The sequence below is a fragment of the Nerophis lumbriciformis genome, linkage group LG26 (assembly GCF_033978685.3).
Source record: "Nerophis lumbriciformis linkage group LG26, RoL_Nlum_v2.1, whole genome shotgun sequence".
Classification (NCBI taxonomy): Eukaryota; Metazoa; Chordata; class Actinopteri; order Syngnathiformes; family Syngnathidae; genus Nerophis; species Nerophis lumbriciformis.
The window spans coordinates 3,302,495-3,330,262 of record NC_084573.2 but is presented as its reverse complement, the minus strand read 5'-3'; the positions used below and the strand labels follow the sequence as shown (position 1 = coordinate 3,330,262).

Below are 27,768 nucleotides of genomic sequence, written 5' to 3'. Positions count from 1 at the left end.
TGTGGCTGTGAAGTGAACACTAGTAAGGTTGTAAATACTGTATAGAGTAGGCTAACCCATGTGGTTCCTGTGGATGTAAACACAAGTTGTAGTGACTAAATAACATAGTGACTGAAACAGACATAGTAATATGTAAATAATGTCAATAACTAGATGAACCATCTGTGGCTGTGAAGTGAACACTAGTAAGGTTGTAAATACTGTATAGAGTAGGCTAACCCATGTGGTTCCTGTGGATGTGAACACATTACTGTAGTGACTAAATAACATAGTGACTGAAACAGACATAGTAATGTGTAAATAATGTCAATAACTACATGAACCATCTGTGGCTGTGAAGTGAACACTAGTAAGGTTGTAAATACTGTATAGAGTAGGCTAACCCATGTGGTTCCTGTGGATGTGAACACATTACTGTAGTGACCAGTGTTGGGACTAACGCGTTACAAAGTAACGCCGTTAGTTTCGGCGGTAACTAGTAATCTAACGCGTTATTTTTTTTTATTCAGTAATTTAGTTACCGTTACTACATGATGCGTTACTGCGTTATTTTACGTTACTTTTGATGTAGTATCGGCTAGAAACAGAAGCGCTGCAGTGTCGTTCTTCTGAATCTTCCTCTGTCACAAGCCGGAGAGAAGAAAAGAGGCGCGGTCTATGTGTGTGTGGGTGTGGGTGTGGGGAGGCACACAATAAGTGATCCGCGGTTTGATATATGAAACAAAAAAAAAAAGTTGTTGGCACGTTCAGTCCACACACAGCGGAGTAACGGAGGAGCTTGAACGCCCCGCGCCATTTAATCGGTGTGTTTATAGGTGCAGACTCGGTTGTGCAAAACGAGGGTTTTAAACACATGCTGAACGTGCTTGAACCACGTTACGACATCCCGTCACGCACCCACTTCAGCAATAAGATTGTGCCAGATCTTTATGAGCAGGAGAAGAAAAAACTATCCCGAGCATCATCTGTTGCGCTCATGACAGACGGGTGGAAGTCCAGGGGAACTATAAGCGCTCACTTCATCACAGCAGACTGGGAGATGAGAAGACACGCCCCCTCTACGAGAGTCGCCTTGCGCAGGTACTGACACAAGCAGTGGAGGAATGGAAGATAAAGATATCCCAGTCACACGTGATAATGCCAAAAATCAAATAATTACAGAGAATGAGGCAGGACTGGGACCACAGATAGGTGCTTTGCACATGTAGTGAATTTGGCATCACAGAAGGGAATCTCAGTCAATAGAATGGAGCGCCTCTTTGGGAGGATCAGGAAGGTTTCCTACTTCCACCCAAGCACAACAGCTGCTCATGTGCTTAAGACAAAGCAAGAAATGCCAAAGCTGCCTGCTCATACATGATGTCCCAACGAGGTGGAACTCCACTTATGATATGTTGGAGCAGCTATATATACTCTGCATTGACCCACAACACCCTGAAGACAAATGTCACCCTGTCTGATGATGATGTGAGAGTGGCAGATGAGGTCCTCCAGGTGCTTAAACCCCTCAAAAGTGTTCCATCTCTACTGAGCACTAAAACTTCACCATCTGTGTCAATGATCCTGCCACTGAAAACAAGTATTCTAAAATCCATGGCTCCAAGTGTGGAAGACAGCAGCATCACTCGTCAGGCTTTATTTCACTACCTATGTTTCAAGGAAGATGATGTTTCTTCTTATGTTGCACTTAAACTTGTTTTTTATTAATGGTCATTGGTCCAAGTTTAAAGAAAGGAGGAATGCCTTTTTATGTTGCACTGTTTTTCATTAATTATGTTAAAAGGAAAATAAAAATGCGTGTCAAGTTGATCAACAGATTGTATTATTCTCCAGTGCAATAACAGTACTGAAATGAAGGCAAAAAGGGCATTAATGGGAGCTTTAAAAAAAAAAGAAGAAAAAAAGAAGTAACTAAATAGTTACTTTTCACAGTAACGCATTACTTTTTGGTGTAAGTAACTGAGTTAGTAACTGAGTTACTTTTGAAATAAAGTAACTAGTAACTGTAACTAGTTACTGGTTTTCAGTAACTAACCCAACACTGGTAGTGACTAAATAACATAGTGACTGAAACAGACATAGTAATGTGTAAATAATGTCAATACCGTATTTTCCGCACCATAAGGCGCCCTGGGTTATAAGCCGCGCCTTCAATGAACGGCATATTTCAAAACTTTGTCCACCTATAAGCCGCCCCGTGTTGTAAGCCGCATCTAACTGCGCTAAAGGAATGTCAAAAAAACAGTCAAATAGGTCAGTCAAACTTTAATAATATATTAAAACCAGCGTGATGTGGGCGCGCATGGAGTCGTATATCAACATGGACGAAGCTGCGTGAAAAAAGCCACCCGGCCTCTTCTCGTAAACTTAAACTTACCTTAACCACTCGCTCATCTTTTCTTCATCCATCCCTTCGAGTTAGCTTTTATGATGACGCCGGTTGGAAAGGTCTCTTTTGGCAAGGTCTTCCTTTTGAATATCACCATGGGTGGAAGTTTCTGGCCATTAGCATGGCAAGCTAGAACCACAGTGAAGGATGACTTCTCATTCCCTGTGGTGCGAATATTCACCGTAGGTGCTCCCGTTGTATCCACAGTGCGGTTCACAGGAATATCAAAAGTCAGTGGAACCTCGTCCATGTTGATAATGTTCTCTGGCCGGATCTTTTTTTCAGCTATCTTGTTTTTACAATATGCACGGAAAGTAGCCAGCTTTTCTTGAAAGTCTTTAGGCAGTTGCTGTGAAATAGTAATCCGTGTGCGGATGGAGAGATTGCGTCTTTTCATGAACCGGATCCCTGTCGCTTAGTAGGAGCCATTTTGTGGTCTTTACAGATGTAAACACACAAAGGAAATGAAACGTACGGTAATATCCGCGCGCTTTTTCTTCTTCTACGCGGGCGGGTGGTTGCTTACAGTAGAAGAAGAAGCGCTTCCTGTTCTATGGGGGCGGGTGCTTACCTTGGCGGTTGCTTGCGTAGAAGAAGAAGCACTTCCTCTTCTACGGGGAAAAAAGATGGCGGCTGTTTACCGTAGTTGCGAGACCGAAACTTTATGAAAATGAATCTTAATATTAATCCATATATAAAGCGCACCGGGTTAAAAGCCGCACTGTCAGCTTTTGAGTAAATTTGTGGTTTTTAGGTGCGGCTAATAGTGCGGAAAATACGGTAGTGACTGAAACAGACATAGTAATGTGTAAATAATGTCAATAACTAGATGAACCATCTGTGGCTGTGAAGTGAACACTAGTAAGGTTGTAAATACTATATAGAGTAGGCTAACCCATGTGGTTCCTGTGGATGTGAAAACATTACTGTAGTGACTAAATAACATAGTGACTGAAACAGACATAGTAATGTGTAAATAATGTCAATAACTAGATGAACCATCTGTGCCTGTGAAGTGAACACTAGTAAGGTTGTAAATACTGTATAGAGTAGGCTAACCCATGTGGTTCCTGTGGATGTAAACACAAGTTGTAATCAATATAGTGACTGAAACAAATTGTTGTGTAAATAATGTCAATAACTACATTAACCATCTGTGTCTGTGAAGTGAACACTAGTAAGGTTGTAAATACTGTATAGAGTAGGCTAACCCATGTGGTTCCTGTGGATGTGAACACAATTACTGTAGTGACTCAATAACATGGTGACTGAAACAGACAAAATAATGTGTAAATAATGTCAATAACTAGATGAACCATCTGTGGCTGTGAAGTGAACACTAGTAAGGTTGTAAATACTGTATAGAGTAGGCTAACCCATGTGGTTCCTGTGGATGTAAACACAAGTTGTAATTAATGTAGTGACTAAATAACATAGTGATTGAAACAAAGTCATGTGTAAATAATGTCAATAACTAGATGAACCATCTGTGGCTGTGAAGTGAACACTAGTAAGGTTGTAAATACTGTATAGAGTAGGCTAACCCATGTGGTTCCTGTGGATGTGAACACAATTACTGTAGTGACTAAATAACAAAGTGACTGAAACAGACATAGTAATGTGTAAATAATGTCAATAACAAGGTGAGCCATCTGTGGCTGTGAAGTGAACACTAGTAAGGTTGTAAATACTGTATAGAGTAGGCTAACCCATGTGGTTCCTGTGGATGTAAACACAATCACTGTAGTGACTAAATAACATAGTGACTGAAACAGACATTTATTCACTACAGTATTGTGTTCACATCCACAGGAACCACATGGGTTAGCCTACTCTATACAGTATTTACAACCTTACTAGTGTTCACTTCACAACCACAGATGGTTCATCTAGTTATTGACATTATTTACACATGACTTTGTCTGTTTCAGTCACTGTTATTTAGTCACTACAGTAATTGTGTTCACATCCACAGGAACCACATGGGTTAGTCTACTGTATACAGTATTTACAACCTTACTAGTGTTGACTTCACAGCCACAGATGGTTTATCTAGTTATTATAAATGTGAATAAATGTCTGTTTCAGTCACTATGTTATTTAGTCACTACAGTAATTGTGTTCACATCCACAGGAACCACATGGGTTAGCCTACTCTATACAGTATTTACAACCTTACTAGTGTTCACTTCACAGCCACAGATGGTTCATCTAGTTATTGACATTATTTACACATTACTATGTCTGTTTCAGTCACTATGTTATTTAGTCACTACAGTAATTGTGTTCACATCCACAGGAACCACATGGGTTAGCCTACTCTATACAGTATTTACAACCTTACTAGTGTTCACTTCACAGCCACAGATGGTTCATCTAGTTATTGACATTATTTACACATGACTTTGTCTGTTTCAGTCACTATGTTATTTAGTCACTACAGTAATTGTGTTCACATCCACAGGAACCACATGGGTTAGCCTACTCTATACAGTATTTACAACCTTACTAGTGTTCACTTCACAGCCACAGATGGTTCATCTAGTTATTGACATTATTTACACATGACTTTGTCTGTTTCAGTCACTATGTTATATAGTCACTAGAGTGTGTTTACATCCACAGGAACCACATGGGTTAGCCTACTCTATACAGTATTTGCAACCTTACTAGTGTTCACTTTGTTCAGGTATATTTCCGCACAGTGGATCTTGTTCAGGAGCCCGTCGCCGACTCTCCCGGCCTGAGTTTCTACTTCCGCGTCAACGGTCAGCCAGTTTTCCTCAAAGGCTCCAACTGGATCCCAGCCCACGCCTTCCAGGACCAGGTCACGCCTGACGCGTGAGTCCATGGCCAGGTGGTCCTCTGTCTAAACACGTGACTTGACGGGTGCTCTGTCCCAGCTTGAAGAACCTGCTGCAGTCGGCCGTGGACGCCAACATGAACGCCCTGCGGGTCTGGGGGGGCGGAGTTTACGAACAGGATGTCTTCTACAGCATGTGTGACGAGATGGGACTGATGGTAGGTACATTCTACATTCCAGATTCAACGGAACGGCTTGGCCTATAAATGTAATGTCTACAAATAAAGTACACTACGTTGTACTAAAGGGCGGCGTATAGTTAAAGGACACGCTGCAATTGGTGTAAGCAGTTATGTCAATATTATAATAATATGTAGGACAGTGTTTTTTTAAATGATTTTTAACACTATTTTTCACATTAAATAGGACAAAATTGTATTTATTATTTTATTTATGTATTTATTTGACAGGGACAGTACAATGAAACATATTGCTACCCATAGGTAACCAATGTCAAAGTACAAAACCCAAATATTCATGAAATTAGAATTTAATGGCGGCGACACATTGCAAAAAAGGCATTTTTACCACTGTGTTACATGGCCTTTTCTTTTAACAACACTCAGTGAAGGTTTGGGAACTGAGGAGACACATTTTTGAAGTGGAATTATTTCCCATTCTTGATATATATATATATATATATATATATATATATATATATATATATATATATATATATATATATCTACATTTATATATATATATATATATATATATATATATATATATATATATATACACGTATATATCTACATATATACATATATATCTACATATATATATATATATCTACACACATATATATATATACCGTACTTATAATATATATATATATATACACATATATATATATGTATACATATATTATATATATATATATATATACGGTATATATATATATATATATATACATATATATATATATTAATTTACATTTAAATATTAATTGCTTCAAAACTCAACAGCCACTCGGTAAATTAAAATAATAAATACAATTTTGTCCAATTTAATGTGAAAACAAGTGTTAAAAAATCATACATCAAGGTATGATTTTTTAACACTTGTTTTCACATTAAATTGGACAAAATTGTATTTATTATTTTATTTATGTATTTATTTGACAGGGTCAGTACAATGAAACGTTCCTACCCATAGGTAACCAATGTCAAAGTACAAAACCAGCGAAGTTAATGGTGAATAAAAAGAGAATACAATGATTTGCAAATCCTTTTTCAACTTATATTCAATTGAATAGACTGCAAAGACAAGATATTTCATGTTTTTTGCCAAATAATCATGAACTTAGAATTTATTGGCAGCAACACATTGCAAAAAAGGCATTTTCACCACTGTGTTACATGGCCTTTCCTTTTAACAACACTCAGTAAAGGTTTGGGAACTGAGGAGACACATTTTTGAAGTGGAAATCTTTCCCATTCTTGCTTGATGTATGATTTTTTTTAACACTTTTTTCACATTAAATTGGACAAAATTGTATTTATTATTTTATTTATGTATTTATTTGACAGGGACAGTACAATGAAACATAGTGCTACCCATAGGTAACCAAAATAATCATGAACTTAGAATTTATTGGCAGCAACACATTGCAAAAAAGCCATTTTCACCACTGTGTAACATGGCCTTTCCTTTTAACAACACTCAGTAAAGGTTTGGGAACTGAGGAGACACATTTTTGAAGTGGAATTCTTTCCCATTCTTGCTTGATGTATGATTTTTTTAACACTTGTTTTCACATTAAATTGGACAAAATTGTATTTATTATTTTATTTATGTATTTATTTGACACAATGAAACATTGCTACCCATAGGTAACCAATGTCAAAGTACAAAACCCAAATAATCATGAACTTAGAATTTAATGGCAGCGACACATTGCAAAAAAGGCATTTTCACCACTGTGTTACATGGCCTTTCCTTTTAACAACACTCAGTGAAGGTTTGGGAACTGAGGAGACACATTTTTGAAGTGGAATTATTTCCCATTCTTGCTTGATGTATGACGTTTTAACACTTTTTTCACATTAAATTGGACAAAATTGTATTTATTATTTTATTTATGTATTTATTTGACACAATGAAACATTGCTACCCATAGGTAACCAATGTCAAAGTACAAAACCCAAAACTAGCGAAGTTAATAGTAAATAAAAAGAGAATACAATGATATGCAAATCATTTTTCAACTTATATTCAATTGAATAGACTGCAAAGACAAGATATGTCATGTTTTTTTTGCAAATAATCATGAACTTAGAATTTAATGGCAGCAACACATTGCAAAAAAAGGCATTTTTACCACTGTGTTACATGGCCTTTCCTTTTAACAACACTCAGTGAAGGTTTGGGAACTGAGGAGACACATTTTTTAAGTGGAATTATTTCACATTCTTGCTTGATGTACAGCTTAAGTTGTTCAACAGTCTCCCTTCTCATATTTTAGCCTTCACACATTTTCAATGGGAGACAGGTCTGGACTACAGGCAGGCCCACACTCTTTTACTACGAAGCCACGCTGTCGTAACACGTGGCTTGGCATCGTCTCGCTGAAATAAGCAGGGGCGTCCATGATAACGTTGCTTGGATGGCAACATATGTTGCTCCAAAACCTGTATGTACCTTTCAGCATTAATGGTGCCTTCACAGATGTGTAAGTTACCCATGTCTTGGGCACTAATACACCCCCATACCATCACAGATGCTGCCTTTTACACTTTGCACCTAGAACGGTTAGGATGGTTCTTTTCCTCTTTGGTCCGGAGGACACGACGTCCACAGTTTCCAAAAACAATCTGAAATGTGGACTCGTCAGACCACAGAACATTTTTCCACTTTGTATCAGTCCATCTTAGATGAGCTCGAGCCGGCGGCGTTTCTGGGTGTTGTTGATAAATGCTCGGGCCCAGCGAAGCTTGTAACAGTAGAAGGGAAAGTCCAACACAAATACAAGTGTACACATTAAACACATTTATTTTTACAATATTTTTGAGGACCAATAAAAAAAAAAAATAGGAAAAACTGTACATTGGTGACTTCTCAGATGTTCTATTTGGTCTTTTAGGTGTGGCAGGATTTCATGTTTGCTTGTGCAACATATCCAACAGATGACGACTTCATAAACACCGTACGAGAAGAAGTCATTCAACAGGTAATATTGTCATTTTTTTGGACAAAAAATGTTAGTGTACATGAAACATATGTTTATTATTGTCATTTAGTCCTTAAATAAAATAGTGAACATACTAGACAACTTGTCCTTTAGTAGTAAGTAAACAAACAAAGACTCCTAATTAGTCTATGCAGTAACATATTGTGTCATTTATACACCTATTATTTTGTACACATTATGAGGGACAAACTGTAAAAAATGATTATTAACCCACTTGTTCATTTACTGTTAATATCTGCTTACTTTCAGTTTTAACATGTTCTATCTACACTTCTGTTAAAATGTAATAATCACTTATTCTTCTCTTCTTTGATACTTTACATTAGTTTTGGATGATACCACACATGTAGGTATCGATCTGATACCAAGTAGTTACAGGATCATACATTTGTCATATTCAAAGTCCTCATGTGTCCATGGACGTATTTACTGAGTTTATAAAAAAAAGATTTTGTGACGATAAAAAGATATCGATGTAATCATTGTAGTATCGACTAGATACGCTACTGTACTTGGTATCATTACAGTGGATGTCAGGTGTCGATCCACCCATGGGTGGTGCTAGCTTTTGTTAGCGGTGAGCTATTGTATCCTCCTACGGTGTGTAGTGAAGCATGTTTAGCTATTCCTCGTCCTCCAGTGATAATAATACTTGTAAGAAACATACTTTATCTGTCGCCATGGAGGCCATGATTAGTGATTCAGAAGTAACTAAAACACTGCCGACTGCGGTGTTTCAGTGTTATAACGTCACCTTTATCTTTAGTTTTTACACCAAAATGCGTCCGTTCTCCCTTTTCTGTCTACACGCTGTGTCTGCTTGTAAGTACTCTGTGTGTGCGCGCTGCCGAACATGCTCCTCTGCTCCTAAAACCAGTTAAAAAAAAAAATAATATGGCGAACCGGTACTTTTCGAACGGAGTATAGTACCGTTTTTGATTCCTTAGTACTGCGATACTATAATATTACTGGTATACCGTACTAATATGTATTTTGTCAGAAACCTCGGGTCTATGACCTCAATCGATATATGTATATCTATGTACTGTATATGTATGTATATATGTATATGTGTATATATGTATATTTGTTAAAGTGCCAATGATTGTCACACACACACTAGGTGCGGTGAAATTATCCTCTTTGACCCATCCCCACAGGGGAGCAGTGAGCAGCAGCGGTGGCTGTGCCCGGGAATCATTTTTGGTGATTTAACCCCCAATTCCAACCCTTTATGCTGAGTGCCAAGCAGGGTGTATATATAATAATGTGTACTGTATGTAAAAAAAAAAATATATATATATATATATATATATATATATATATATATCAGTGACGTGCTGTCACTAGAGGCAGGTGAGGCGGGGCCTCACCTGCCATCATGGAAAGAAAATAAATGTAAAAAGAAAAAAAAAAATTTTAATTGTTATATGTATTCAGTGATTATACTATAAAGTTATTTTCCATTTAACTTCACCAGTTTTAGGTTATTTTTATTCAAAATCGCTGAATTTTCACATTTGCCGTTCAAATACTGAGAAGAGACGGTGCGGTGATCAGCAGCCAGTTGAGGCACGTCACTCAGTGCCTCAACATGGATTGCAGACTCGGCTAACTGCTGGCCTGCTGTGCAGTGAGACCGTATTGCTATATGAACTATATTATACATTTCCATAGTTTAGTTAGCTGAGGTATATAATGTACAGTGTATTTTGTCAACAACTGTATGTGTGTAACGTATTTCTTGTGCTGAGCGATCATAAAACTGCTGCGAAGACGCACTGTGTGAGGCTCGCAGTAATCCCGCCTCCTGGTGCCGGTTAATGCACCCCCGCCGCAGAATGCACCCCCCGACGGGAGCGCCACACCAACCAAAGCCCACACCCAAACCCTCCACGTGCAATACCGAATCCACCCAAAAAAAAGTCACTTAACAAGAAGCCAAAAAGTGCAAAAAGAGAAGCAGTGAACGACTGCAGGGACACAACATTAGGTACACCTGCAGACTGCAGCACGGATTTCATATTTCATTCATTCACAACTCCTCCAACACCAACACCACTGTTCCCGCACTTATAAGTAAAGGTAAGACCATAATAACGTTTTTTTAATTAAATGTGCTTTTTTGTGTGCTACAGTTTGTATGTGTAAAGTTAAAATTAAGTTAAAGTACCAATGATTGTCACACACACACTAGGTGTGGTGAAATTTGTCCTCTGCATTTGACCCATCCCTTGATCACCCCCTGGGAGGTGAGGGGAGCAGTGGGCAGCAGCGGCACCGCGCCCGGGAATAATTTTTGGTGATTTAACCCCCAATTCCAAGCAGGGAAGAATGCTGGTATGAGCTTTTAAACATAACCCGTTAACTGCTGCCAATCAAATGGTGAATAAGATACTCTTTAGGGTTCATATATATATATATATATATATATATATATATATATATATATGTATATGTGTGTATATGTGTGTGTGTATGTAACCCAATGTGGCCCCCGGGTCAAAAAATGTGGGTACCCCTGGACTATAGCATCTAATAGATTTGGTTCTATAATAATAGATTAGACTATAGCATCTAATAGATTTGGTTCTATAATAATAGATTAGACTATAGCATCTTATAGATTGGTTCTATAATAATAGATTAGACTATAGCATCTAATAGATTTAGTTCTATAATAATAGATTAGACTATAGCATCTAATAGATTTGGTTCTATAATAATAGATTAGACTATAGCATCTTATAGATTGGTTCTATAATAATAGATTAGACTATAGCATCTAATAGATTTAGTTCTATAATAATAGATTAGACTATAGCATCTTATAGATTGGTTCGTTTTGTTGCATTATTACAGAATTTCTACGTAGGCAATGCCTTCCATTCATCTTAAAAACTGTCAAATCTCTTCAACTTCAGGGGGGCGTTGCTCCCTGGACCCCCAAAAAAGGCTATCTTTCAACTCCTCAATTGCACAGTCCAAGCAGTGACATCATGTATTCCCAGGTATGGCGCCTCAAGTCTCACCCGTCTGTGATCGTCTGGAGCGCCAACAACGAGAACGAAGCGGCGCTGGCGGGCGACTGGTTCCACATCCCGCCCTCGCAGAGGCCCACGTACCTGAAGGACTACGTGACGCTCTACGTGGACAACATCAGGGCCATCGTCAAAGAGGTAGGAAAGAAAATCCCGAATTAGAGCCTCAGGTCAGAGTGAAATGTTGGGGATGGGTGTGTCCCTCAGGAGGACCCCAGTCGTCCTTTCCTGGTCTCCAGTCCCACCAACGGGGCCAAGTCGGAGAGGGAGGGCTACGTCGCGGCCGACCCCTACGACCCCCACTATGGCGACACCCACTTTTACAGCTACCTCCACGACTGCTGGCACTGGCCCACGTTCCCTCGGACTCGCTTCGCCTCCGAGTACGGCTTCCAGTCCTGGCCTTCTTTCTCCACACTGCAGCCGGTAGATATCTTTCATCTTCAAATTCTCTAGGGGCCTCTGACCGGCCCTTAGCCAGATGAGCCTGCCCAATGTGACCCAGGACCTTTTCGGGTCCTTTTTTGGCTTTCGGAATCTTCATTTCAAAAGAATATGCCTGGGTTTATTTGGTCATCATAAAATAGCAGGTTTGTAATATGTAAACAATGGCCATTATAAAGGGAGTCAATGGGGGCCAAATGGGTTCTCAGGCCTATAATGTAGTCTAACTGTATACTTCATGCTAAAAATAACTTGGCTAATTTTTTGGAATATTTAATTTACAACTACACGCCATTTTTCCATCTCGTTAACTTTTAAAATGGATTTAAATTTTGAATTTCTTATGGTTCACGGACATATTTTATCATTTATAATGTCCACAAAGTTTGGTGAGCAGGTTATTATGTCTGTCTGTCTTTTGACATTTTGTGTTGGGTGCATTTTATTTTATTTTATTATTTTTTTTTTTTGCACTATGACTAGGGAAGGTTGTTTGCATTACATTTAGAATTTCTTATGGTTCACGGACATATTTTATCATTTATTATGTCCACAAAGTTCGGTGAGCAGGTTGTGTTATGTCTGTTTGTCTTTTGACATTTTGTGTTGGGTGCATTTATTTTTTTATTTTTTTGTACTATGATTAGGTAAGGTTGTTTGCATTACATTTAGAATTTCTTCTGGTTCACGGACATATTTGATCATTTATTATGTCCACAAAGTTCGGTGAGCAGGTTGTTATGTCCTTTTGTCTTTTGACATTTTGTGTTGGGTGCATTTATTTTTTTTATTTTTTTGTACTATGATTAGGTAAGGTTGTTTGCATTACATTTAGAATTTCTTCTGGTTCACGGACATATTTTATCATTTATTATGTCCACAAAGTTCGGTGAGCAGGTTATGTCCTTTTGTCTTTTGACATTTTGTGTTGGGTGCATTTATTTTTAAATTTTTTTGTACTATGACTAGGGAAGGTTGTTTGCATTACATTTAGAATTTCTTATGGTTCACGGACATATTTTATCATTTATTATGTCCACTAAGTTCGGTGAGCAGGTTGTGTTATGTCTGTTTGTCTTTTGACATTTTGTGTTGGGTGCATTTATTTTTTCAGTTTTTTGTACTATGACTAGGGAAGGTTGTTTGCATTACATTTTGAATTTCTTATGGTTCACGGACATATTTTATCATTTATAATGTCCACAAAGCTCGGTGAGCAGGTTGTTATGTCTGTTTGTCTTTTGACATTTTGTGTTGGGTGCATTTATTTTTTAATTTTTTTGTACTATGATTAGGTAAGGTTGTTTGCATTACATTTAGAATTTCTTATGGTTCACGGACATATTTTATCATTTATAATGTCCACAAAGTTCGGTGAGCAGGTTGTGTTATGTCTGTTTGTCTTTTGACATTTTGTGTTGGGTGCATTTATTATTATTTTTTTTTGTACTATAACTAGGGAAGGTTGTTTGCATTAAATTTTGAATTTCTTCTGGTTCACGGACATATTTTATCATTTATAATGTCCACAAAGTTCGGTGAGCAGGTTGTGTTTGTCTTTTGACATTTGGGTGCATTTTCTTTTTTTTGCACTATGACTAGGGAAGGTTGTTTGCATTGGGTCATATAAATAAATGCTGCGCTCGCAATTTAAGCGTAATTAAAACCTCTAAAGGCTTAGTGGCCACATGCGTGGACAGCACCTTTTAGCTCTTATTTCCAAAAGTGTGTACACTACTGAATTGGAGTCTTATGGCCGCTTATGTGGACACTTATACTGCCATCTGGTGGTGTCAGAAGAGTATAACATACAATGGAATTTGGGGGGAAATAAGAATTAGCATGTCACTAAACATGAAGTACACGTTTGTGTACATCGTATCAAAAGATGATTCTTAGTTTTTATTCTAATTAGGGTCCAATAAACCCAAATAGCAAAGAGAAATAAAAAAAGCATGTAAACAAACAGCTTGGGCCGTAAGAGGTTAACGGTCATTGACCTGATTTACTCATGTTGTCCACCAGATGGCGACATAATAGCAGCTTTAATATGGTCAGACTATTAAAATGACTCGGCTCGATTTGTCCTATACTTGTGAGGGTGCAGTCCTGAACAAACTTAAAAGTTCACCAATGATCATTTTTTTAGTGACGTGTTTGCGATGGTGCAGGTTTCCGTTCCGGAAGACTGGAGCTACGGCAGCAGCTTCTCTTTGCACCGCCAGCACCACCCGGATGGCAACGAGCAGATGTTGCAGCAGGCCGCCATACACTTCCACCTGCCCAACTCCACTGATCCCCTCAGGAGGTTTAAGGACACGCTCTACCTGACACAGGTAACACTCAGGTTGGGAAGTCACTCCCGTCCTGCAGGTGGCGGTAAAAGCGTGTTGTGCATGCAGGTGATGCAGGCTCAATGCGTGAAGACTCAGACGGACTTTTACCGTCGAAGCCGGAGCGAGATCATTGATGGCAAAGGTCACACCATGGGCGCCCTCTACTGGCAGCTCAACGATGTTTGGCAGGCGCCCTCTTGGTCCTCAATTGGTGAGCAAAGTTGGAAGTAATACTCAAAAAGTGTCGTCTATGTTGCTTTATTTTGCATTTGTTGTGGGACTTCCTACTTCCTGTTTGTGTGTGGACTACTGACTTCCTGCTTGTGTTTGTGACTCCTGACTCCTGTTTGTGACTCCTGACTTCCTGTTTGTGTTTGTGGCTCCTGACTTCCTGTTTGTGTTTGTGACTCCTGACTTCCTGTTTGTGTGGGACTCCTGACTTCCTGTTTGTGTGGAACTCCTGACTTCCTGTTTGTGTGGAACTCCTGACTTCCTGTTTGTGTGGGACTCACGACTTCTTGTTTGTGTGGGACTCACGACTTCCTGTTTGTGTGGAACTCCCGACTTCCTGTTTGTGTTTTTGACTCCTGACTTCCTTTTTGTGTGCGTGACTCCCCACTTCCTGTTTGTGTTTGTGACTCCCCACTTCCTGTTTGTGTTTGACTCCTGACTTCCTGTTTGTGTGTGGATTCCCGACTTCCTGTTTGTGTGTGGACTCCCGACTTCCTGTTTGTGTGTGGACTCCCGACTTCCTGTTTGGGTGGGACTCCCGACTTCCTGTTTGGGTGGGACTCCCGACTTCCTGTTTGGGTGGGACTCCTGACTTCCTGTTTGTGTTTGACTCCTGACTTCCTGTTTGTGTTTGACTCCTGACTTCCTGTTTGTGTGGGACTCCTGACTTCCTGTTTGTGTTTGACTCCTGACTTCCTGTTTGGGTGGGACTCCTGACTTCCTGTTCGTGTGGGACTCCCGACTTCCTGTTTGTGTGACTCCCGACTTCCTGTTTGTGTGTGGACTCCCGACTTCCTGTTTGTGTGTGGACTCCTGACTTCCTGTTTGTGTGTGGACTCCCGACTTCCTGTTTGTGTGTGGACTCCCGACTTCCTGTTTGGGTGGGACTCCTGACTTCCTGTTTGTGTTTGACTCCTGACTTCCTGTTTGTGTGGGACTCCTGACTTCCTGTTTGTGTTTGACTCCTGACTTCCTGTTTGGGTGGGACTCCTGACTTCCTGTTTGTGTGGGACTCCCGACTTCCTGTTTGTGTGACTCCCGACTTCCTGTTTGTGTGTGGACTCCCGACTTCCTGTTTGTGTGTGGACTCCCGACTTCCTGTTTGTGTGTGGACTCCCGACTTCCTGTTTGTGTGTGGACTCCCGACTTCCTGTTTGGGTGGGACTCCCGACTTCCTGTTTGTGTTGGACTCCTGACTTCCTGTTTGTGTTGGACTCCTGACTTCCTGTTTGTGTTGGACTCCTGACTTCCTGTTTGGGTGGGACTCCCGACTTCCTGTTTGTGTTGGACTCCTGAATTCCTGTTTGTGTGTGGATTCCCGACTTCCTGTTTGTGTGTGGACTCCCGACTTCCTGTTTGTGTGTGCACTCCTGACTTCCTGTTTGTGTGGGACTCCCGACTTCCTGTTTGTGTGGGACTCCCGACTTCCTGTTTGTGTGTGGACTCCCGACTTCCTGTTTGGGTGGGACTCCCGACTTCCTGTTTGTGTTGGACTCCTGACTTCCTGTTTGTGTTTGACTCCTGACTTCCTGTTTGTGTGTGGACTCCCGACTTCCTGTTTGGGTGGGACTCCTGACTTCCTGTTTGTGTGTGGGACTCTTGACTTCCTGTTTGTGTGTGGGTTCCCGACTTCCTGTTTGTGTGTGGACTCCCGACTTCCTGTTTGTGTGTGGACTCCCGACTTCCTGTTTGGGTGGGACTCCCGACTTCCTGTTTGTGTGTGGACTCCTGACTCCTGTTTGTGTTTGTGACTCCTGACTTCCTGTTTGTGTTTGTGACTCCTGACTTCCTGTTTGTGTTTGTGGCTCCTGACTTCCTGTTTGTGTGGGACTCCTGACTTCCTGTTTGTGTGTGCACTCCTGACTTCCTGTTTGTGTGTGGACTCCTGACTTCCTGTTTGTGTTTGTGACTCCTGACTTCCTGTTTGTGTTTGTGACTCCTGACTTCCTGTTTGTGTTTGTGACTCCTGACTTCCTGTTTGTGTATGGACTCCTGACTTCCTGTTTGTGTTTGTGACTCCTGACTTCCTGTTTGTGTTTGTGACTCCTGACTTCCTGTTTGTGTTTGTGACTCCTGACTTCCTGTTTGTGTGGGACTCCTGACTTCATGTTTGTGTGGGACTCCTGACTTCCTGTTTGCGTGTGGGACTCTTGACTTCCTGTTTGTGTGGGACTCCCGACTTCCTGTTTGTGTGTGGACTCCCGACTTCCTGTTTGGGTGGGACTCCCGACTTCCTGTTTGTGTTGGACTCCTGACTTCCTGTTTGTGTTGGACTCCTGACTTCCTGTTTGTGTGGGACTCCTGACTTCCTGTTTGTGTGTGGACTCACGACTTCCTGTTTGTGTGTGGACTCACGACTTCCTGTTTGTGTGTGGACTCCCGACTTCCTGTTTGGGTGGGACTCCCGACTTCCTGTTTGTGTTGGACTCCTGACTTCCTGTTTGTGTTGGACTCCTGACTTCCTGTTTGTGTTTGACTCCTGACTTCCTGTTTGTGTGGGACTCACGACTTCCTGTTTGTGTGGGACTCCCGACTTCCTGTTTGTGACTCCTGACTTCCTGTTTGTGTGTGGATTCCCGACTTCCTGTTTGTGTGTGGACTCCCGACTTCCTGTTTGTGTGTGGACTCCCGACTTCCTGTTTGTGTTTGTGACTCCTGACTTCCTGTTTGTGTGGGACTCCTGACTTCCTGTTTGTGTTTGTGACTCCTGACTTCCTGTTTGTGTGGAACTCCTGACTTCCTGTTTGTGTGGGACTCTTGACTTCCTGTTTGTGTGTGGATTCCCGACTTCCTGTTTGTGTGTGGACTCCCGACATCCTGTTTGTGTGTGGACTCCCGACTTCCTGTTTGTGTGTGGACTCCCGACTTCCTGTTTGTGTGTGGGACTCTTGACTTCCTGTTTGTGTGTGGATTCCCGACTTCCTGTTTGTGTGTGGACTCCCGACTTCCTGTTTGTGTGTGGACTCCCGACTTCCTGTTTGGGTGGGACTCCCGACTTCCTGTTTGGGTGGGACTCCCGACTTCCTGTTTGTTTTTGACTCCTGACTTCCTGTTTGTGTTTGACTCCTGACTTCCTGTTTGTGTGGGACTCACAACTACCTGTTTGTGTGGGACTCTCGACTTCCTGTTTGTGTTTGAGACTCCTGACTTCCTGTTTGTGTGTGGACTCCTGACTTCCTGTTTGTGTGAACTCCCGACTTCCTGTTTGGGTGGGACTCCTGACTTCCTGTTTGGGTGGGACTCCTGACTTCCTGTTTGTGTTGGACTCCTGACTTCCTGTTTGTGTGTGTGGACTCCTGACTCCTGTTTGTGTTTGTGACTCCTGACTTCCTGTTTGTGTTTGTGGCTCCTGACTTCCTGTTTGTGTTTGTGGCTCCTGACTTCCTGTTTGTGTGGGACTCCTGACTTCCTGTTTGTGTGTGGACTCCTGACTTCCTGTTTGTGTTTGTGACTCCTGACTTCCTGTTTGTTTGGGACTCCCGACTACCTGTTTAGGTGGGACTCCTGACTTCCTGTTTGGGTGAGACTCCTGACTTCCTGTTTGTGTTGGACTCCTGACTTCCTGTTTGTGTTGGACTCCTGACTTCCTGTTTGGGTGGGACTCCCGACTTCCTGTTTGGGTGGGACTCCCGACTTCCTGTTTGTGTTGGACTCCTGACTTTCTGTTTGTTTTTGACTCCTGACTTCCCGTTTGTGTGGGACTCCCGACTTCCTGTTTGTGACTCCTGACTTCCTGTTTGTGTGTGACTCCCCACTTCCTGTTTGTGTTTGTGATTCCTGACTTCCTGTTTGTGTTTGACTCCTGACTTCCTGTTTGTGTGGGACTCACGACTTCCTGTTTGTGTTTGTGACTCCTGACTTCCTGTTTGTGTGTGGACTCCTGACTTCCTGTTTGTGTGGACTCCTGACTTCCTGTTTGTGACTCCTGACTTCCTGTTTGTGTGGGACTCCTGACTTCCTGTTTGTGTGTGGGACTCTTGACTTCCTGTTTGTGTGTGGACTCCCGACTTCCTGTTTGTGTGTGGACTCCCGACTTCCTGTTTGTGTGTGGACTCTCGACTTCCTGTTTGGGTGTGGACTCCCGACTTCCTGTTTGGGTGTGGACTCCCGACTTCCTGTTTGGGTGGGACTCCCGACTTCCTGTTTGTGTTGGACTCCCGACTTCCTGTTTGTGTTGGACTCCTGACTCCTGTTTGTGTGTGGACTCCTGACTTCCTGTTTGTGTGAACTCCCGACTTCCTGTTTGGGTGGGACTCCTGACTTCCTGTTTGGGTGGGACTCCTGACTTCCTGTTTGTGTTGGACTCCTGACTTCCTGTTTGTATGTGACTCCCCACATCCTGTTTGTGTGTGACTCCCCACTTCCTGTTTGTGTTTGTGATTCCTGACTTCCTGTTTGTGTTTGTGACTCCTGACTTCCTGTTTGTGTGAACTCCCGACTTCCTGTTTGTGTGGGACTCCTGACTTCCTGTTTGTGTGGGACTCCTGACTTCCTGTTTGGGTGGGACTCCTGACTTCCTGTTTGTGTGTGGGACTCTTGACTTCCTGTTTGTGTGTGGATTCCCGACTTCCTGTTTGTGTGTGGACTCCCGACTTCCTGTTTGTGTGGGACCCCCGACTTCCTGTTTGTGTTTGTGACTCCTGACTTCCTATTTGTGTGTGGACTCCTGACTTCCTGTTTGTGTTTGTGACTCCTGACTTCCTGTTTGTGTGTGCACTCCTGACTTCCTGTTTGTGTGTGGACCCCTGACTTCCTGTTTTTGTGTGTGCACTCTTGACTTCCTGTTTGTGTGTGGACTCCTGACTTCCTGTTTGTGTGTGCACTCCTCACTTCCTGTTTGTGTGTGCACTCCTCACTTCCTGTTTGTGTGTGCACTCCTCACTTCCTGTTTGTGTGTGGACTCCTCACTTCCTGTTTGTGTGTGGACTCCTGACATCCTGTTTGTGTGTGGACTCTTGACTTCCTGTTTGTGTGTGGACTCCTGACTTCCTGTTTGTGTGTGACTCCTGCAGAATTTGGCGGGAAGTGGAAAATGCTGCATTACTTTGCTCAGGACTTCTTCGCCGACGTCCTGCCCGTTAGCTTCGAGGATAGCGACATGCTGCTCATCTACGCCGTGTCAGATCTGAGTGGAGACATCAAAGTCAGGGCCGTGGTAGGTTCAAAAATAACGCGATTAATGTTTCTTATTAGAAAATAAAAGAACTGGGAAAGTTTGATACGGTCGACCCTTGCCACGTCGCACTTCAAATACTGCAGGTATTTTTTTTTTGAAAGCATATTCTACCACATTTTTGGCCTTAATTAAGCATTTACCCTGCAAATATCAATACTAGAGTAGTACTGGCCACTCGATGAGACCAGACTCTCACGCCGGGGGCGTGGTCACAATGACATCATCGAGTAATTTGCATAGTATGCTATGAACATATGATTATCTTTAAAAAGGCTCAAAAATGTATACATTTAAAACAAATCCGTTTTTATTCATTAGTATTAACATATATTTATTTTTTTATCATGTTACCATATTTTAAATTGTTGCTGCTTTTAGTACAATGTACTTTGTGGACATTTTTTCAAGTGTTTACAGACTTTTGATGACTTTTTAAAATGAAAAACAACAAGCACCAAATTGGCATCTTTGCAATCTAGCATCTTCTTCTGGTCGTTATTGTAGAATGTACTCGTGTTTAGAGACCTTCTCCCTGACCAAAGACTGCATAAGAGGGAAACACCAAAGAACACAAAGGACATTAAAGACATTAAAAAGAGCCACAAAAGTAAAAGGACAACAAAAAAAACATATACACTGTGGTGGCTGCTGGGGTGTGGGGAGCATGGCCAGAGACAGGAGCAGACCCAACAAAGCAACCAAAAGACCTGACTCCACAAACAATAATAAGAGTGTTTTGCATTTTTCCCATCATCCCTTGTAATGGATTTAAATGAGATTGATAAAAGGAAAAGCGGTAGAAAATGGTTGGATGGATGATTTTGGATTTTTTTGTAGTACCCGCAAAGTCCAGTGAGCAAGTTGTGTTATGTGTGACCATGTTTGTTGACTTTTTGTGTTAGTCGCATTTTTTTTTTTTTGCACCATGACTAAGGAATGTTGTTCAGTTTGTGTCATGTAAATAAATTCTGTGCTGTGGGGACTTCAAAGCAGAATTACTGATCATTGTCTTGATTTTAGTAAGGATTCCTTACTAAAATCATGATGTCTCGTGGGCCACATTGAAGACGTCGGCGGACGTGTCCGAAACCGACAAACAACTGACGACTACATGTATTTTCATTCAAATTTGAGGAAAAAAAACAAAAACGTAACATGTTCAATATGATGTGGGTCCACCTTTTGCAGCTATTACAGCTTCAACTCTTCTTTGAGGGCTGTCCACAAGGTTGCGGAGTGTGTTTATAGCAATTTTCCACCATTCTTCCCAAACCGCATTGGTGAGGTCACATACAAGGCCTGGCTCTCAGTCTCCGTTCTAATTCATCCCCAAAGGTGTTCTATCGGGTTCAGGTCAGGACTCTGTGCAGGCCAGTCAAGTTCACCCACACCAGACTCTGTCATCCATGTCTTTACGGACCTTGAGAGAAATTTGAGAGAGAAAAAAACCCGTAACCTAGTCAATATGATTTTGGTCCACCTTTTGCAGCTATTACAGCTTCAACTCTTCTGGGAGGGCTGTCCACAAGGTTGCGGAGTGTGTTCATAGCAATTTTCCACCATTCTTCTCAAACCGCATTAGTGAGGTCACATACAAGGCCTGGCTCTCAGTCTCCGTTCTAATTCATCCCCAAAGGTGTTCTATCGGGTTCAGGTCAGGACTCTGTGCAGGCCAGTCAAGTCCATCCACACCAGACTCTGTCATCCATGTCTTTATGGACCTTGAGAGAAATTTGAGAGAAAAAAAAAAAAGTAACCTAGTCAATATGATTTTGGTCCACCTTTTGCAGCTATTACAGCTTCAACTCTTCTGGGAGGGCTGTCCACAAGGTTGCGGAGTGTGTTTATAGCAATTTTCCACCATTCTTCCCAAAGTTAAAGTTATAAAGTACCAATGATTAGATGTGGTGAAATCTGTCCTCTGCATTTGACCCATCACCCTTGTTCACCCCCTGGGAGGTGAGGGGAGCAGTGAGCAGCAGCGGTGGCCACGCCCGGGAATCATTTTTGGTGATTTAACCCCCCCAATTCCAACCCTTGATGCTGAGTGCCAAGCAGGGAGGTAATGGCTCCCATTTTTATAGTCTTTGGTATGACTCGGCCGGGGTTTGAACTCACAACCTACCGATCTCTGGGCGGACGCTCTAACCACTAGGCCACTGCGTAGGTAGTTGTGTCCAAACCGCATTGGTGAGGTTACACACTGATGTTGGTGGAGAAGGCCTGGATCTCAGTCTCCGTTCTAATTCATCCCCAAAGGTGTTCTATCGGGTTCAGGTCAGGACTCTGCGCAGGCCAGTCAAGTTCACCCACACCAGACTCTGTCATCCATGTCTTTATGGACCTTGAGAGAAATTTGACAGAGAAAAAAACCCTAACATGCCTAATTTACAATCTGTGTTGGTCCACCAGGTGTCCGTTTACACGTGGAGTGATCAAGATCCCGTTTGCACCCTCAAGTCCCAGCTGCTTCCGGTGCCGGGAGGCAGCGCCGTGCCCGTTTTCAAGCAGCCGGTCGCCGCCCTGCTGGCGGGGTGCGGTCACTGCACCCGCCTCACCTGCCTGCTCAGCTTCTGGCTGGAAGACGGCGGCGGGCGGCGGCAGGGGCCCGCCAACCACCACTTCCTGTGCTCGCTCAAAGACGCCCAGGGCCTCCGGCGGCCCAACATCACGGTAAGCAACGTTGTCCGTGTATTTGGCCGTACCCTATACGAGATGTTTCCCCCCCCCTGCAGGCCAAAGTGCAGGAATTTAGCGAGGGGTTGCTGGTCCAGCTCCACTCCTCCGCCATTGCTCCTTTTGTGTGGCTCGACGCCGGTAGCCTTCCCGGGCGCTTTAGCTCCAATGGCTTCCTGATGCTCTCCAGGGACAGGCCCGTGGTTTTCCTGCCAGGGCGACCCACCAGCGTCGCAGAACTGGCCACGTCCCTCACTATCACGTCTTTGAGTGACGTCTATTGGCCTTGACCGGGATGAACGTTCCACATCACGGTTATTGTGACCAAAGCCGTTATCGTTGTCCAATTTTTTCCAAGTGTCAAAAAAATCTGGATTTTTTCTAAGTGTCAAAATGTCGGGATTTTATCTAAGTGTCAATGTCGGGACATTTCTGTCAAAATGTCGGAACATTTCTGTCAAAATGTCGGAATATTTTGAGTCAAAAAGTTGGGATTTTTTCTAAATGTGAAAAAATCTGGATTTTTTCCTAAGTGTCAAAATGTCGGGATTTTATCTAAGTGTCAATGTCGGAACATTTCTGTCAAAATGTCGGAACATTTCTGTCAAAATGTCGGAACATTTCTGTCAAAATGTCGGAATATTTACTGTCAAAATGTCGGAATATTTTGAGTCAAAAAATTGGGATTTTTTCTAAATGTGAAAAAATCGGGATTTTTTTTCTAAGCGTCAAAATGTCGGGATTTTATCTAAGTGTCAATGTCGGAACATTTCTGTCAAAATGTCGGAATATTTACTGTCAAAATGTCGGAATATTTTGAGTCAAAAAGTTGGGATTTTTTTCTAAATGTGAAAAAAAAATTGTGTGTCAAAATATCTGGATTTTTTTCTAAGTGTCAAAAAATCTGGATTTTTTTCTAAGTGTCAAAAAATCTGGATTTTTTTTCCAAGTGTCAAAAAATCGGGATTTTTTTCTAAGTGTCAAAAAAATCGGGATTTTTTTCTAAGTGTCAAAAAATCGGGATTTTTTTATAAGTGTCAAAAAATCGGGATTTTTTTCTAAGTGTCAAAAAATCGGGATTTTTTTCTAAGTGTCAAAAAGTGGGGATTTTTTACAACTGTCAAAAAGTGGGGATTGTTTCCTAGTGTCAAAAAGTCTGGATTTTTTTCTAGTGTCAAAAAGTCAGGATTTTTTTCTGAGTGTCAAAAAGTCAGGGATTTTTTTTGTCAAAAAAAATCGGGATTTTTTTCCAAGTGTCAAAATGACGGGATTTTATCTAAGTGTCAATGTCGGAACATTTCTGTCAAAATGTCGGAATTTTATCTAAGTGTCAATGTCGGAACATTTCTGTCAAAATGTCGGAACATTTCTGTCAAAATGTCGGAATATTTACTGTCAAAATGTCGGAATATTTTGAGTCAAAAAGTTGGGATTTTTTCTAAATGTGAAAAAATCTGGATTTTTTTCTAAGTGTCAAAATGTCGGGATTTTATCTAAGTGTCAATGTCGGAACATTTCTGTCAAAATGTCGGAACATTTCTGTCAAAATGTCGGAATATTTACTGTCAAAATGTCGGAATATTTTTAGTCAAAAAGTTGGGATTTTTTCTAAATGTGAAAAAATCTGGATTTTTTTCTAACTGTCAAAATGTCGGAATATATTCTGTCAAAAAGGTCAAGATTTTATCTAAATGTGGGCTCTGAATGAGGATGTCGTTGTGGCTTGTGCAGCCCTTTGAGACACTTGTGATTTAGGGCTATATAAATAAACATTGATTGTTTGATTGAAAGTCGGAGTGTCAAAAAGTCGGAATTTTTTTGAAGTGTCAAAATGTCGGGAATTTTTTGTTCAAAAATGGGGATTTTTTTCCAAGTGTCAAAAAATGGGGATTTTTTTCCAAGTGTCAAAAAATCTGGATTTTTTTTTAAGTGTCAAAAAGTCAGGATTTTTTTTCGAAGTGTCAAAATGTCGGGATTTTATCTAAGTGTCAATGTCGGAACATTTCTGTCAAAATGTCGGAATATTTACTGTCAAAATGTCGGAATATTTTGAGTCAAAAAATTGGGATTTTTTCTAAATGTGAAAAAATCTGGATTTTTTCTAAATGTGAAAAAATCTGTATTTTTTCTAAGTGTCAAAATGTCGGGATTTTATCTAAGTGTCAATGTCGGAATATATTCTGTCAAAAAGGTCAAGATTTTATCTAAATGTGGGCTCTGAACCGAGGATGTCGTTGTGGCTTGTGCAGCCCTTTGAGACACTTGTGATTTAGGGCTATATAAATAAACATTGATTGATTGATTGAAAGTTGGAGTGTCAAAAAGTCCGAATTTTTTTGAAGTGTCAAAATGTCGGGAATTTTTTGTTCAAAAATGGGGATATTTTCCAAGTGTCAAAAAATGGGGATTTTTTTCTAAGTGTCAAAAAATCTGAATTTTTTTTTTAGTGTCAAAAAGTCAGGATTTTTTTGAAGTGTCAAAATGTCGGGATTTTATCTAAGTGTCAATGTCGGAACATTTCTGTCAAAATGTCGGAACATTTCTGTCAAAATGTCGGAATATTTACTGTCAAAATGTCGGAATATTTTGAGTCAAAAAATTGGGATTTTTTCTAAATGTGAAAAAATCTGGATTTTTTTCTAAGTGTCAAAATGTCGGGATTTTATCTAAGTGTCAATGTCGGAACATTTCTGTCAAAATGTCGGAACATTTCTGTCAAAATGTCGGAATATTTACTGTCAAAATGTCGGAATATTTTTAGTCAAAAAGTTGGGATTTTTTCTAAATGTGAAAAAATCTGGATTTTTTTCTAACTGTCAAAATGTCGGAATATATTCTGTCAAAAAGGTCAAGATTTTATCTAAATGTGGGCTCTGAATGAGGATGTCGTTGTGGCTTGTGCAGCCCTTTGAGACACTTGTGATTTAGGGCTATATAAATAAACATTGATTGATTGATTGAAAGTCGGAGTGTCAAAAAGTCAGAATTTTTTTGAAGTGTCAAAATGTCGGGAATTTTTTGTTCAAAAATGGGGATATTTTCCAAGTGTCAAAAAATGGGGATTTTTTTCCAAGTGTCAAAAAAATCTGGATTTTTTTTTTAAGTGTCAAAAAGTCAGGATTTTTTCGAAGTGTCAAAATGTCGGGATTTTATCTAAGTGTCAATGTCGGAACATTGCTGTCAAAATGTCGGAATATTTACTGTCAAAATGTCGGAATATTTTGAGTCAAAAAATTGGGATTTTTTTCTAAATGTGAAAAAATCTGGATTTTTTCTAAATGTGAAAAAATCTGTATTTTTTCTAAGTGTCAAAATGTCGGGATTTTATCTAAGTGTCAATGTCGGAACATTTCTGTCAAAATGTCGGAACATTTCTGTCAAAATGTCGGAATATTTACTGTCAAAATGTCGGAATATTTTGAGTCAAAAAGTTGGGATTTTTTCTAAATGTGAAAAAATCTGGATTTTTTCTAAGTGTCAAAATGTCGGAATATATTCTGTCAAAAAGGTCAAGATTTTATCTAAATGTGGGCTCTGAACCGAGGATGTCGTTGTGGCTTGTGCAGCCCTTTGAGACACTTGTGATTTAGGGCTATATAAATAAACATTGATTGATTGATTGAAAGTTGGAGTGTCAAAAAGTCCGAATTTTTTTGAAGTGTCAAAATGTCGGGAATTTTTTGTTCAAAAATGGGGATATTTTCCAAGTGTCAAAAAAATCTAAATTTTTTTTTTAGTGTCAAAAAGTCAGGATTTTTTTGAAGTGTCAAAATGTCGGGATTTTATCTAAGTGTCAATGTCGGAACATTTCTGTCAAAATGTCGGAACATTTCTGTCAAAATGTCGGAATATTTACTGTCAAAATGTCGGAATATTTTGAGTCAAAAAATTGGGATTTTTTCTAAATGTGAAAAAATCTGGATTTTTTCTAAGTGTCAAAATGTCGGGATTTTATCTAAGTGTCAATGTCGGAACATTTCTGTCAAAATGTCGGAACATTTCTGTCAAAATGTCGGAATATTTACTGTCAAAATGTCGGAATATTTTGAGTCAAAAAATTGGGATTTTTTCTAAATGTGAAAAAATCTGGATTTTTTATAAGTGTCAAAATGTCGGGATTTTATCTAAGTGTCAATGTCGGAACATTTCTGTCAAAATGTCGGAACATTTCTGTCAAAATGTCGTAATATTTTGGGTCAAAAAGTTGGGATTTTTTCTAAATGTGAAAAAATCTGGATTTTTTTATAAGTGTCAAAATGTCGGCATTTTATCTAAGTGTCAATGTTGGAACATTTCTGTCAAAATGTCGGAACATTTCTGTCAAAATGTCGGAATATTTTGAGTCAAAAAGTTGGGATTTTTTCTAAATGTGAAAAAATCTGGATTTTTTCTAAGTGTCAAAATGTCGGGATTTTATCTAAGTGTCAATGTCGAAACATTTCTGTCAAAATGTCGGAACATTTCTGTCAAAATGTCGGAATATTTACTGTCAAAATGTCGGAATATTTACTGTCAAAATGTCAGAATATTTTGAGTCAGAAAATTGGGATTTTTTCTAAATGTGAAAAAATCTGGATTTTTTTCTAAGTGTCAAAATGTCGGGATTTTATCTGAGTGTCAATGTCGGAACATTTCTGTCAAAATGTCGGAACATTTCTGTCAAAATGTCGGAATATTTACTGTCAAAATGTCAGAATATTTTGAGTCAAAAAGTTGGGATTTTTTCTAAATGTGAAAAAATCTGGATTTTTTTTCTAAGTGTCAAAATGTCGGGATTTTATCTAAGTGTCAATGTCGGAACATTTCTGTCAAAATGTCGGAACATTTCTGTCAAAATGTCGGAATATTTACTGTCAAAATGTCGGAATATTTTGAGTCAAAAAATTGGGATTTTTTTCTAAATGTGAAAAAATCTGGATTTTTTTCTAAGTGTCAAAATGTCGGAATATATTCTGTCAAAAAGTCAAGATTTTATCTAAATGTGGGCTCTGGACCGAGGATGTCGTTGTGGCTTGTGCAGCCCTTTGAGACACTTGTGATTTAGGGCTATATAAATAAACATTGATTGATTGATTGAAAGTCGGAGTGTCAAAAAGTCAGAATTTTTTTTCAAGTGTCAAAATGTCGGGATTTTTTTGTTCAAAAATGGGGATTTTTTCCAAGTGTCAAAAAATGGGGATTTTTTTCTAAGTGTCAAAAAATCTGGATTTTTTTAAGTGTCAAAAAGTCAGGATTTTTTCGAAGTGTCAAAATGTCGGGAATTTTGTTCAAAAATGGGGATTTTTTTTCCAAGTGTCAAAAAATGGGGATTTTTTTCCAAGTGTCAAAAAATGGGGATTTTTTTTCAAGTGTCAAAAAATCTGGATTTTTTTTAAGTGTCAAAAAGTCAGGATTTTTTCAAAGTGTCAAAATGTCGGGAATT

At 40.2% G+C, this 27,768-nt stretch overlaps 1 protein-coding gene across 1 annotated transcript in view; it reads left to right on the top strand.

The window, feature by feature from the left end:
- manba (mannosidase, beta A, lysosomal) overlaps positions 1-23,038 on the top strand; it is a 48,164-nt gene extending 25,126 nt beyond the window's left edge. Inside the window, exons 8-17 of the mRNA XM_061987656.2 lie at positions 5,079-5,230; positions 5,293-5,410; positions 8,335-8,421; positions 11,454-11,621; positions 11,691-11,909; positions 14,099-14,263; positions 14,330-14,474; positions 19,507-19,649; positions 22,083-22,343; positions 22,406-23,038. Coding sequence (XP_061843640.1) covers positions 5,079-5,230; positions 5,293-5,410; positions 8,335-8,421; positions 11,454-11,621; positions 11,691-11,909; positions 14,099-14,263; positions 14,330-14,474; positions 19,507-19,649; positions 22,083-22,343; positions 22,406-22,636 — 1,689 coding nt within the window. The 3' untranslated portion in view covers positions 22,637-23,038. The remainder of the gene's footprint in view (positions 1-5,078; positions 5,231-5,292; positions 5,411-8,334; positions 8,422-11,453; positions 11,622-11,690; positions 11,910-14,098; positions 14,264-14,329; positions 14,475-19,506; positions 19,650-22,082; positions 22,344-22,405) is intronic.
- The last annotated feature ends 4,730 nt before the right edge of the window (positions 23,039-27,768 follow it).